The following is a 14,456-nucleotide window of genomic DNA, read 5'->3' on the forward strand; positions in this document are numbered from 1 at the left end:
CCCATCTCTTCTATTTGGCTCAGAAACCTGGAATACGTACTGGCGCCATCTCAAAGCCCTGGAGAAGTACTATAAACGCTGTATGAGATGGATTTTCCACATCAGCATAGAGGACAGGTGTACTAATATCAGTATCCTTGAAGGAGCCAAGAGCACTAGCACTGAGGCCATTATCATCCAAAGTCAACTCTGCTGCGTCGGCCATGTGCTTAGGATGTCAGGGCCCTGACTGCCAAAGTAAATCTTCTTCGCCCAGTTCAAGGAAGGCTTCCAAAGAAAAGGAAGACAAAGGAAGCGTTTCAAAGACATCCTGAAAACTTATGTTAAGAAATGCAACATTAACATCAATGCCTGGAAGGCCCTTGCTCAGCAGAGACTTACTTGGAGGAACCTCCTGGTTGAAGGGACACAATTCTTCGATAACACCCAACAGCAAGAGAAGGCCTAGAAAAGGAGTCTGAGAAAGAAATACCAGCCATCTGGAATCTAAGGACCAACTCCAGCTCCCAGAAATGCCTGACAAGTGTGCGGTCAAAGTTGCTTCTCTAAGATCAGGTTCATCAGCCACGCAAGGACCCACAGAACACGGAGTGTCTTTAGTGGACCATCATGCTCCTTAGGGTGAGGCATCCTTGCCTCCAAGCCAGACGTTCCAGGTACGAGTCTCACGCCAGGACTGGATAGCCAAGGGAGGTACGTTCATAACCCAGCCTGATTGAGTGTCAACCTGAAAAATCCTTCCAACACATGCAATTGGCTGGCAGCAAGAGCAGGTGAGACTCCTCATCAGTCATGTTGAAGTGACAAGGTGTAAGCCTCTGGTGCCAGGTTAGTGGCCTGTTTCAGGAAGAATCTTTATGGATGCAGATGAAAGTCTGCCTTGTGCACCCCTCGGTGTGGGAAGAAAAACAAACATCACTTTAAATATTGAACAGTAAGCATGTGGGTCAAAATCCATATATTGGGGGGGCAATTTAACCGGGAAAAATCGATGTCCAGATCCACAGAGACACACCCAACTATTCAACTGCATGTTGCCATTTTTTGTGTGATCAGGATGTTTCTCTCCATCGAGGCTGCACTTCGAGTAATTTCCTGTTGGCAAGTCTAGCACGATAGGCTCCTCGCAGATCAGGGGGGCATTTTGTCTGGCTATCCGATCTCCTCCCCCTCCCCCCCCAGCCCACCCCCACCACACCCGTTTCAGTCACCATGGCGTTGCCACTCTGGCACCCTGGCAGTGCCCCTGACAGCCTGGCTGTGCTACCTGGGCACCCTGGCAGTGCCAGGTTGACCCTGCCAGGGTTTTTGGTTGGCACTGCCAGGGTGTCAGGCGGGGTGCAAATGGGAGAGCCAGGGTGCCTCCCTGCACTTCTCTGACCACCCGGGGTCTCTAATGGCCTGGGTGACCAACCCCCCCCCCCCCCCCCCCCCCCCCCCCAGGTGCCATTACGACTGGTTCATGTTTGTGGACACCATAACTAAACTGAACTTCCTAATACTTCATTTAAATGTGCTGCTGTGGGTCATGTCCAGTGAGGGTGAGATCTAGATTGCGACGTATCAGGAGACTCTGTTAAATCTGGTGAGGTGTTTTGAGCATCGCAAATCTCGGGAGAGGCCTCTCACCAGATTCAACGGCCTCGTCCCTACACCAAGTCGGATGTGATGAGGCCGCTAAATCACTCCTGGATAAATCATCCGAATCTGCGATATTTCAAGTCACTTCAATTTGCTGCAAATTCCAAACATGTAATAAAAAATGGATCCCACTACTTCAGGCAGACAAACCTTTGATTTGTTGAGAGTAAGTAAACGGATATGACTGTACATATAACCAGAAATGGGAGATGCTTCAAAAGCCACGTTTCTACTACATTGTGAATTCTCATCAAGACCAAATTTAAACTTTGCGTTTAATGCTCACTGTAATGTAAATTTAGCTGTATACAAGGTTAACTGAAGTCTTTGATTCTCCTTTTTGATAGATCCTTCAGGAGATGATGGACGAGATAGATTATGACCATGATGGTACAGTGTCCCTGGAAGAATGGATTCAGGGAGGAATGACAACAATCCCGCTCCTTGTCCTCTTGGGTCTGGAAACGGTGAGTTTTAAAATCGCTCCAAAAATCCTTTGGTCCTGAGGTCTGTACTCTTTAGGAAAATGTATACCTAATCTGGAACTTTAATTCCCCTCCTCCCCTCTATCGAAGTCACTGACTTTGTGCAGTTCACCTGGTGCGGTCATTATTTGTGGATGAGCCTGTATTGTGAATGTTAACAGGCTTATTAATCATGCAGGCACTATCGCTAAATGGACACTCACTCTGAGATCTACACATGCAAGGACCATCTGAGTTTTGCCATTTGCCAACCAGGGGGTACTGAGGCCACCTGTCATCCTGCAGTCGTTGCTTATCTCACTGAGATCACCAAACGCTGGGATATACATTTTTGTCTCACCTATTTTCTGACTGAACCCACTTTGCTATTATGAAAACTGATGACATTCCCTACTTTTCAGCCTAGTTGTGTTCCTCGAGATGGGAAATATCAGGTCAGATCAATTGAGCACTTTGCTTTTTTTTGCATTCAGTGTTAAACAGCCATAAATTCGGCTAATGTTGATGAATGCAGATTCAGCGCTTTTTTTCTTCCCTATCCAACAATGTCCTACATTGACAACCTCAGAATAGCCTCTTTCAGTCTTATGTGATACAAAAGCTGAATTTCAGAAAGGCTCCAACCAGAAATCATCCCTTTATTTTATTAATATTTTCTTTCTTTTCCACCACCTTTCCCCCTGTGCATGTGTGTATATGTGTGTCCGTATGTATGTATGTAGAAAGTGTGATGAGTTAGGAAGGGGAGGTTGGGAAAGATGAGTGAGATCATTATATTTTCTGTCCATGTAGCTATAATACTGTAGGTAATAAAAGGTTATTTGTGTTAAAGTTACAAAGCTGGTGGGTCTAGTTTATTGGGCTCAGACAAGGACCCCGGGTATTTTCAATAAAATAATGGGCGGGATTCTCCGACCTTCCCGCTGGGTCTGAGAATCGCTGGGGGGGCAGCATGAATCCCGCCCCAGCTGGCTGCCGAATTCTCCGGCGCCGGGTTTTGGCGGGGGCAGGAATCGTGGCCCCCCCCTGGCGATTCTCCGGCCCGCGATAGGTCGAGTGGCCGCATGTTTTCCACGGGTCTAGCTGGTGTACATCACAACAGGTCCTTACCGGCAAGACCTGGCTCCATGAGCGGCTTGCAGAGTCCTCGGGGGGGGGGGGGGGGGGGATCTGGCCTCGGGGGATGCCCCACGGTGGCCTGGCCCGCAATCGGGTCCCGCCAATCTGTGGGCGGTGCTGTGCCGTAGGGGCACTCTTTCGCCCTGCACCAACTACTGTCAACCTCTGCCATGACTGGTGCGGAGAAGAACCCCCTTACGCATGTTCTGGGATGACGGGAACACACGCTGGTTCTCCCGCACATGCGGCAACTCACGCCAGCAGGCGGAGGCCCTTCGCCACCGGTTGGAGTGGCGCCAAACCCTTCCGCGCCGGCTGGCACGGCGCCAAACACTTCAGCACCGGCCTAGTCCCTGAAGATGCGGAGGATTCCGCACCTTCGGGGCGGCCCGATGCCGGAGTGGTTCACGCCACTCCTCGGCGCCGGAGTGGCCCGCCCCGCAGGTTTGTTGAGAATCCCGCCCCTTATTTCACCGGTGTTATGACTCCAGGTTAAGGGGGCTGGAATGGACCATGCACTAGTCCAGGATGTTGTAATATTAGTCTCCAGAAATCTACTGATTTCTGTTTTGGACATGAGCAATGAATGAGCTTCTTCAGCCCACTTGGGTAGAGAATTGCAAAGATTCACCACCCTCTGAGTGAAGACATGCCTCCTCATGTCAGCCGTAGATGGCCTACTCTTTATTCTGAGGCATCTTAGACTCAGCAGCCAGGTGAAACATCTGATCTACATCCACCCTGACATGCCCTGTGAGGTCAACCCTCATTCTTTGAAACTCCAGGGAATATAGACCCAGGCCAAACTTCTCCATTTGTTGCAATTCACTTTTTTTTCATAGAATTTACAGTGCAGAAGAAGGCCATTCGGCTCTTGGAAAGAGCACCCTACCCAAGCCCCTACCTCCACCCTATCCCCATAACCCAGTAACCTCACCTAACACTAAGGGCAATTTGGACCCTGAGGGCAATTTATCATGGCCAATCCACCTAACCTGCACATCTTTGGACTGTGGGAGGAAACCGGAGCACCCGGAGGAAACCCACGCACACACGGGGAGAACGTGCAGACTCCGCACAGACAGTGACCCAGCGGGGAATCGAACCTGGGACGCTGGCGCTGTGAAGCATTTGTGGTTTCCAGCAGCGCACCCCCGCTAGCAGGTTTCGCAGCAACATGGGATGGTTACAATGGGAAATCCCATAGAATCCCGCCACCAGCAAATGGTACCCCTTCGAGAAACCCACGGTGGCGGATCGGAGAATCATGCCCCTGGGCGGGATTCTCCCTTCTGGGGACTAAGTCCCCACGCCGGCGGGAAAACCGGCGCCAACCACTCTGGCGTCAGCAGGCCACGAAAGTGAGGAATTCTTTGAACGTTCGGGGGCTAGGTGGACGCCAGAGGGGTTGGCGCCGCTCCCGCTGGTGCCGAAGGGCCGGCATGAGTTCGCGCATGCGCGGAACGGCCAGCGTATTTCCGCGTATGCGCAGGGGTTCTCTTCTCCGCGCCGGCCCCCGGGCAATATGGCGGAACCCTACAGGGGCCCGGCGTGGAGGAAAGAAGTCCACCAATGGAAATGGAACAAGCCCGCCCGCCGATCTGTGGGACTGTGGACACTGTGGGGGCACCCCCGGGGGGTGTGGGGGGGGGGGGGGGGGGGGGGGGGGCTGTGAACGGCCCCTGACCTGCGTGGTGGGAATCCCACCGCTGCCTGAAAACCAGCGTCGGAGAATAGGGCAGCCGGCAGCAGGGTGGGATTCGCGCCTCCCCCCCGGGGATTCGCCGACCCAGTGGGGGGGTCGGAGAATTCCGGCTCTTAGGATTTAAAAATTTTACTTCGCACCTGACCCAAACCCTTCCATTCTTAGCTTTAGATTCTCTAACTATTTAACATTAAATAGTAACATTGCTGTTAATGCGATTTAGCCCTTTTATGAAGTGGACAGTAAAACCAAATAAGGAATTAACATATTTACAGAGGCTCAGGAAATCCCACCGAATAAATATATGTCTTCAAAGTTGATTGCCAACAGCTGCATTTAAAATCTCATCACTAAGCACTTCAACAAGGTACAAAAAGCTGATTAAAATTGCTCAAAGACCTGACTTTCGCTGAAGTCCCCAGTTTTTTAATTTGGTAAATACAGGATAAGTACTTATTGAACTGACCGAACTATGAAACAAACTTAATCTTGCAAGTGGTACTTTTGCAATTTGACTTAATTCTATGATGAGCACTGTTTGTTTGATTGTAAGTGGTTGCCCATGCTATGACTATATCAACAAGTAGTATGATTGTACTGGACCTTGAGCACTGACGAGCAATGCCATAGAGTTGTAAGGCATGGACTCTCACCTGCGCTTCCAAACAATGTGGTCTCATATCAAACTGGGCATTTCCCAAAAATCAGGTTGGAAAATCAGTGAGAAAGGCACCCCAGTTTAGGTCACTTTGGTTTAGCTCCCATCACAAGTAAATTTGTTATCTGTGCTTTAACATGGGAAAAATGAAGTTGGCAAATGATACAGCAATGAACAATTATTGGTTTGGAGTTCTGAAGCACAAAGTTTAGTGCTTGTACCATTTGTGTTTGGTAGATCTGTGTTGTGACTGTTTTAATAATCAGAGTATCCTACCACGCTCCCCGTACATTGGTACTAAGGGGAGGGTACCCTGTTTCTCCAACACAAAATTATATTTTTTACTGTTTTAATAAAAAGATATAGTTTGGTGTATTCACATGGATTCTAAATTAAAATAATATGATTATGGGAACTTTTGTCATATTGTTAGCAGATGTCAGTATGTTTGATGGTTTAATCAAATTAATTAGAATTTAACCAACCAGATTAATCTCTCAGTCCTCCAGGTCTGCATCCCACCCGAGGGAAATGCCAACAATTGTATCCATGTTGTCTTCTGCCACCATACATAATAAGCAGCAAAAGAATTAGAAGCTGTGATAGTTGTTGAAGCCTGTGCTTCTGTTCTCACGGGTGGAAGATTAATCAATGCAAGCAGCTGAGTATGAGAGAGAGAAAGTGTAGTGAATGGAAGTGAGGGATTGGAAAAAAAAAATCAAGTCACACCCAAGGCCCCTGTTTATTAGTGCTCTGCGTTACTTTGTTCCATTGTACTTGAAATATGAATACGAGAGAGAGTGCAAATACTTGACTGAAATTTGGATAGCCTAATTGAAGCTAAATTAGGACTTCAGTTAAGATTTGAATTTTTTTGCGATGTTATGGATTTCTCCCTTTGCTCAGTAATTCAATGCAATGAAACACCACGCTACCGAATGGCCATTCGGGTAGATTGTGGTCCTCAGCGGGAATGCACGGCCAAGGCAACACTTAGTCCCGTTTCCTACACTGAGGCGCTTTGCTCGCTGGAACTCCTCAGTACAGAGAGAGATCAGGATGCCATTTAAAATGGCGTCCTGACCTCTCCATTCCCCTATATGACCCCCAAATCCGAACCGTTAAGGCGATCCTCAGGCTCCCTCTGGCAGTGCCAGAGTGACTGTCTGACCAGAGGGTAAGCACCTGGGGATCTCCGAACCCCTGGGATACCTCCATGAATGCCATTCCATTGTGGAGACCAACACTTGCCCGAGATCTCCAAGGCAAGGGGATTAGATTTCACATCTTGGGTAGATCATGGGAGTGCATATTGGAGTGAAATGAGCTGTCTCACTCTAAAATGCAGATTTGCTATAAAGTGATCCCACCCACGCGAGCCGTGGCGAGCAGGGTAGATCCCAGAAGAGGGACCACCTGGCATTTACCGGTCACATTGCATGACGCTGTGCTGTCTTTCGGGTGTAACACTGCCGGTAGATTCTCACCAGAATCTCTCAAATTAACTCCTGGAACTTAGTGTAATGATGGGTTTTAGCTGACATTTTCTCAGGATGTCAGAATACCAACTTGGTCTATGCAAAATACTTACTTAAATTTGAACTCTGATATTATGAGACAGCTACCGGAGATAGTGGTCAGGATTCTTTGGCCTTCCCATGGTGAGTTTCTTGACAGCAGCAGGCGACCTGCCATTGGCCGGTGGCAGGGTTGTCTGGTCCCGCCGCTATCAATGGGATTTCCCATTGATCCCACCCCATGCCACTGGGAAAACCGTCGTGGGATGTGTGGCGCCGATGTGAAGAGCCACAAGATCTTGTCCGGTGTGTTTTAAAATTAAGCTTGCAATAGTATTGGAATAATCATGATACAAACATTAGAATACATTGGCTAGGATTCTTCGTTCTGGATACTAAATGCCCCCACCAGCGGAGAATCAGGAACAGGAGTGGGGCCCAGGTGGGAGTCTCTCTCTTTAACCATGCAAATATATGCACGGGGGGACGTCAGCACATTCCGTCAAAATCCCAGTATCGGGTCGCCATTTTGAGCAGGTGGCTCGATCACGAGATCAGGTAGCGCCTGCACCCCCAATGCAAATCCTGCACCCCATTTCTGGTAGGTAGAGGCATCCTCCCACCCACCATAGGAATAATGAATGACCCCACCCCCAGCATGCCACATGAAGGTGACCCGCCCCACTGAACCCTCACAGCTCCCCCATTAGTCACCCACATCAGTCACTCCCATCAGTCACGCCCATCAGTCACCCTCATCAGATCCCTCACCCATCAGGTCCCTGAGCAGAGACCCCCATTAGAGACCCGCATCAGAGAACCCCATCGGAGAGCTCCATCAGCCATCCCTGCCAAAAGCTGAAGAGCAGTCCAGACAGTACAGTGCAAAGTCATTGCATTTTCACTTGCTGCCTCAGACAAAGGATTTTAAAATAGCAGCTGTTAAAGTGTCAGAGCCTTCCTGAAAAGCCAAGTACACTTGATAGGGCTTCAAATCCCCTGACAGCCTTTGAAATGCAAAATTCTCATTTCATTTCACACAGCAATACATTTCACAAGCCAGTGATTGACAATTTCATTAGTCCAGAGACAGGTGCTTGGTGAATTGTTTATCTTTCGTTCCCTTCACATTTAAAGTCATCTCCATCACCCTTCTTTGATGCTCACCACAATGTTTATAAACACTCACAATAGGTTTTGCACTGGGCACCATTCAGGGGATGCTCCATTCTCCGCCCAATCAGGAATTTCGATCGCGGCATTGAGCAATGGGGAATCCAGCCATTTTCTATGCCAGCAGTTGCCCTTGGTTAAAGAAAAGTCAAATTTAATCCCGTTATTGTAAAATGTGCTTTGTGCTACAATCACATGTTCTGTGGGCTCGTGGCTGGCTACTGGTAAGCATGACTTCCCTCCCCTTTAGTTTATTATTCTGGTACTTGCTTTAAACGAGTTTATTAACACTAGATATAAATAGGGTAGGTACGTCTCTCCTGCTTTCAGTGAGTTCCATCCTCTTGAGAGTCTAGCACATGACTGCTGATTTCACTAATGCATCATCATCTGCATCACACGTTAGCATAGCTGTTCTATTAACCCATTACACTACACCTCACCCCATGTATTCCAACAACAATATGAAACTGTGTTTTAACTGTTTACATTGTATTTCTGTAACCCTCTTTAACTGATACAGATTCTATCCAACTTCTACTCCTACTCTTCTCACTTCTCAAGTCACTTATGAAGGATTCAGTCATCCACAGTGTTCTTGACCCTCAGTCTTGGAGATATACAGGTGTTCTTCTTTTCCTTGAAAGACATCATCATAACTGGTAATCACAGTGTAGACTTCAGGACTGCTGAACTGTAACAACCGTAGATCCTTTTAATGAAAAACTGATGTAAGTCAGTGAACTGAAGGACAGCAAACCTTGGGGTCTCTTGAACCAGAAGCAAAGGAACTAGGACACTCTGAGGAATCTTTTGCTTCCACAAAGCACATTCAGGAAAGGCCTGAGACGATAACTAATATTCAACAAATACTTTACAACCATGAATGACTGAGATAAAGGAAAATCTTTTCATTCAATGCGTAGTGAACCTATGGAATTCTCTACTACAGGATATTGGGAAGGACAAGTCACCGAATGTATTGAAGAAAGATAGATTTTTAAAAATTTTTAATGGCATCAAGGGTATGGAAAGAAAATGGGAATATGGCATTGAGATAGCTGGTCAACAATGATAATATTTAATGGCGGAGCAGACTGAAAGAGTCAAATGGCATACTGCTGTTCCTAGTTTCACTGTTTCATTCACTGATGCATTAAAGACGAAAAGGGTACTGATGATCTGAGAAAAATGACAACGTTCCTGTAGGCATTTCAGGAATTGAAGAAGAGATGTTTTCCCAGTGATATTTCAGGAATGGTGTTCTCTTTCTGTAAGCAGTGATAAAATTGCCTCCTTTTTCTCTGCGCTAAACAGAGACAATGGGAAGAATTTTAGACTATGAAATCAATGGGATCAATCTCTCAGATGACATGAAGATAAATTCCAAGTAAATGAGCATCCTGTAGACAAAATATTCTGTAGACGAGTTTTCCATACAGGATTCCAAAGCTATTGAAGTTCTGAAGATTCCGCCTCAGTACTCTGAAGGACTGCTCCAGTGGGAAGGGGATTTTTAGCTGGGACTGAAATACGGTCATCAGTTGACTTTCACCCTTGGAAATAGGTAATACCAACTCTCTGGCAGTGCGATCTTCTATGAAGAGATTCAAATAAGGAACCTCCAGGACTTCATCCTCCAGCGGATCACTCTCAGCTACAATGGCCTTTTCCTCACTATCGTCTTCAAGAAATAGCCAACGCAGGTCCTAAAGGTCTTCTTGCAGATAGCCGCTGGCTGCAGCAAGTGCCTTCCATATCCGCCATCTCTGGCCTAGCTTGGTAAAGAACTGAGAGATCCAGAACCTTTATATCTGCCCAGGGTCAAGTGGATGGGGTCACAGTGATGCAAAGGAATTCACTGCAGACTGAATTAATCTCTTTAGCTGCTGTCAGTTGAAAATCCATTGGTTCAACATAAACCTTGGTAGTCAATGGGATTTACCATTGAATCCACCAATCCCGCCAGGAAGGCCACGGTGTGGGTGCGCTGTTGGCCGGACCGGAACATCCCACCAATATGAACAGCCAGAAGATCTCACCTTATATGTCCTGGACAACATCCATTCTTTAACTAATACCAGTAAAACAGATGAACCAAGTAATTTATCACAGTGCTGTGCGGAATCTTGCAATACATAAATTGGCCATGTCATTTGTCTACATAATGACAATAATTACACTGCAGGGTTAGTTTTAAAGGTTCTTTGGGAATTGATGCCTTATAAATCTACTTTTTTTCTTCCATTGAAAAAAATGCTCTAACCTGGACTGTTGATTTGTTCTTTTATAGAATGTGAAAGATGACGGACAACACGTGTGGAGACTAAAGCACTTTAACAAACCTGCTTACTGCAATCTCTGTCTGAACATACTGATTGGTTTTGGCAAGCAGGGCCTCTGCTGTTCCTGTGAGTATTATGATAATGTGGAAAATATACTGTCAAGCCCACTTCAAATGTGCAGTTCAACCACATCTTTTACTGCTGGTTTCCTCCTGGTGCTCTGGTTTCCTCCCACAGTCCAAAGATATTCAGGTTAGGTGGATTGGTCATGCTAAACTGTCCCTTAATGTCCAGAGATGTGCAGGTTAGGCCAGCGCCGGCCCTAGGGTTACTGGCGCCCCGGGCAAGCTGAACTTCTGCGCCCTTGGGGGGGGGGCGGGGCCGAGGGGGGCGGGCACAGGGGGGGCAGGGCCGAGAGGGAGGGGGCGGGGCTGAGAGGGAGGGGGCGGGCCTGAGAGGGAGGGGGCGGACCCGAGGGGGGGGGGCGGACCCGAGGGCGGGGGGGGGGCGGACCGAGGGGCGGGGTGGGGGGGAGGCGGACCGAGGGGCGGGGGGGGCGGACCGGGGGGGGGGCGGACCGGGGGGGGGGGGGGGGGCGGACCGAGGGGGGGGGGCGGACCGAGGGGGGAGGGGGGAGGGGGGGCGGACCGGGGGGGAGGGGGGGGGCGGACCGAGGGGAGGGGGGGGGCGGACCAAGGGGGGGGGGGTTGGACAGAGGGGGGGGGGGACCGAGGGGGGGAGGGGGAGGGCAGCCGCCGCGCATGCGCTGGTTGGCACCGGCCCAACTGCACATGCGCGGGACCCGAGTCTCTGGCGCCCCCTAGCACATGGCGTCCCGGGCGACTGCCCGAGTTGCCGGTGCCTTGAGCCGGCCCTGGGTTAGGTGGGGTTACAGGGATCGGGGTGGGGCGAGGTGTAGGTAGGATGCTCTTTCGAATAGGCCGAATGGCGTCCTTCTGCTCTGTAAGAATTCTATGGATTCTATGGATAAGTCTATGATTCGAATATAGAAGCTGAATTATATATCTCAGTCTGTCCCTTCCTGCCTTAAAAGCAATCTAACGTATTTTAATCCTTAATGGACCTAATTACCCTTAAATAACTATCCTGAACAGCATTGAGTAAACTGCCCTGGTTTTAAAGTAGAGGAACTCAATGCTATTTACTTGACGAATCAACTGATTTTTGGGAATGTACAGCACTTTATATTTCACAGAATTCCTGTGCACCATGCTTCCTAGCATCAAATAGGTGCACTTTCTATTGAACACTAAATCAGGGTGAAATTATTTATTTCAACAAACCCAAACAAAGAGAATATTTGTTTTTCTCAGGAATTAGCAATCCAGGAGTAACATCATGGGACTCCATTGCATACATGTCATGTGAGTAGGATGTTAATTGGAGAGAAATGCCGATTTCCATTGTTTTCATGAGAAATTAAATCCTCTGAAGTAAACAGAGTTTCAGATTACATCCTCTGAAATGACAATTTAATGAGTGAATGACAAATGAAAATACCAACCCTTCCCATTCAAGCAAAAAAGTGTTTGATCATAGATTCTATTTGTGGAATACTTTTTGCCTAGTTTATTTGTCAGTGGATTTATAGCTAACCCAGTCACTCTGACAAACGAAAATTCCAACCATTTCTATTCAAGCTAAATATTGATAGGCCATTTGAATCAAACAATTTGAATTAGGTGTAGACTATATTATGTCAGATTAAAAACACAGACTGTACTGAGTAAAATAACATCCTGCAACATTTCATTTTCAGACAATTTTCTATTAGGTCACACCATTTATAACAAAATTATTTTGAAGAGAATTCAAATTACCTGAATTGGATAAAATTTCTGATTTCTTTCAGATGTATTTAATTTGTCTCAATGGAGATAGATTCTGAACCCAAATATAGCTCATAGCATACAAGACAATTCTGATCACTTAGATTTTCAGTCCTTCTGAATAATGGTCAAAGTATAGTGGATTATTTTGCTATTTCTGTTCTAACCATTTGCCATATTGTGTTGTTCCTGGGTGAGATTTAATGACAGAGAAACATACTGAATATATCCAATAATGCTTTTCTTCAATTCTGAATCACTTAACTCGATATTCATCGAGAGGTTCCTGATTTGGATGGCTGGAAGGTAGAACCTTTTCAAACAAATGTTCTCAACAATCTTTCTTCTGAGGCCATCCCCTCATCCCCTCATTTTATAAATATAAATAAATATGCAATATAATTTTTTTTTCTGTTTAAGTTACTTGTAGAATTAAACGCAATTTTGATTTAATACTGTGATGTGACGAGAAGACTGATCACATAATCTCCAGCACTATGCTGAGAGAGGTTAAGATAAGAAGTAAGATAACAAGCGTAATGTGTTCTCCCAACAGGGTGAAGTAGGCCTTAAAAAAAACTTCCTTGATTTGTACTGTTAGAGACAATGGTGTTATAGAATGACGAGATGTTCCACTTTATGGACGTTTGGTTTCAGTGTATCATTGCTTCGGTCTGACTAACTTAAAGTAGCAGAAGATTTGAGAAACAATTCAGGGCAACACATCAATTTAAGGCACAGTGACACTACTGCCTCACAATGCCAGGAACCTAGGTTCGATTCTGACCTTTGGTGACTGTGTTGTAATAAATGGAGGATTTTAGGAATATTGGCTTGTGAATATTGGGGCAATTTAAGGTTAAAGACCTGGGGGTATAATGTGTTTGACTGAAGTGGCCATGTTTTTTAAAGGATTTTTTTTGGAGCACCTGGGAGCTTCCTCAGGTGAACCTGAGGAAGGAGCAGTGCTCCAAAAGCTAGTGATTGGAACAAACCTGTTGGACTTTAACCTGGTGTTGTAAGACTTCTTATTCTGCTCACCCCAGTCCAACGCCGGCATCTCCACATCATGTCAAATAAAGAGTAATGGTTTTGAGAAACTGAAGACTTGAACAACATACTTTGTCAGAATAGTCAATGACCCAACCATGATGGTGACGGGCTGCTTCAATCTCAAAGGTCTAGCATTTTAAACTTCAGAAAGCATTTGTCCTCCTCTTTTTAAATCATCCCACACCATGACCTACCCCAAGCACGATGTACAACTGATGGTAGCACGGTGGCGCAGTGGTTAGTGCTGCTGTCTCACGGCGCTGAGGTCCCAGCTTCGATCCTGGCTCTGGCTCACTGTTAGTGTGGAGTTTGCACATTCTCCCCGTGTTTGCACGGGTTTCGCCCCCACAACCCTAAAGATGTGCAGGGTAGGTGGATTGGCCACAATAAATTGTCGCTTAATTGGAAAAAATGAATTGGGTACTCTAAATTTATAGAAACATAAACTTTATACAACTGGACTGGGGTGGCACGGTGGCACAGTGGTTAGCATTGCTGTCTCACAGCTCCAGGGTCCCAGGTTCAATTCTGGTCTCGGGTTACTGTCTGTGTGGAGATTGCACTTTCTCCCCCTGTCTGCGTGGGTTTCCTCCGGGTGCTCCGGTTTCCTCCCACAGTCCAAAGATGCGCAGGCTAGGTGGATGGCCATGCTAAATTGGCCCTTAGTTTCCAAAAAAGTTCGGTGGGGTTAATAGGTTAAGGATATATGGTGGATGGGTAGGGTGCTCTTTCCAAGGGCCGGTGCAGACCCGATGGGCTGATTGACCTCCTTCTGCACTGTAAATTCTATGGATCTATTAAGTTCTATGACTGACCCAGACAGCTACTAGATGCTGGCCTCCTCCAGGAATATTGGAAAAGTTTCAGGAGATGGACTTATAATAAGTGCACAAGGATGGTAATTGTCATCATAATATGTGCGGACCTGTTCTGAAGCCGAAACTCTCCCGCAAATTCATGAAAATCAGCA

At 46.9% G+C, this 14,456-nt stretch overlaps 1 protein-coding gene across 1 annotated transcript in view; it reads left to right on the forward strand.

Annotated features, from left to right (window-relative positions):
• The window catches only part of dgkb (diacylglycerol kinase, beta), a 1,237,676-nt gene that overhangs the window by 396,974 nt on the left and 826,246 nt on the right, over nt 1-14,456 (forward strand). Inside the window, 2 exon segments of the mRNA XM_038797484.1 lie at nt 1,989-2,108; nt 10,592-10,709. Of these exon segments, the coding sequence (XP_038653412.1) occupies nt 1,989-2,108; nt 10,592-10,709 (238 nt within the window).

This window comes from Scyliorhinus canicula, chromosome 5 (assembly GCF_902713615.1).
Source record: "Scyliorhinus canicula chromosome 5, sScyCan1.1, whole genome shotgun sequence".
NCBI classification, from domain to species: domain Eukaryota; kingdom Metazoa; phylum Chordata; class Chondrichthyes; order Carcharhiniformes; family Scyliorhinidae; genus Scyliorhinus; species Scyliorhinus canicula.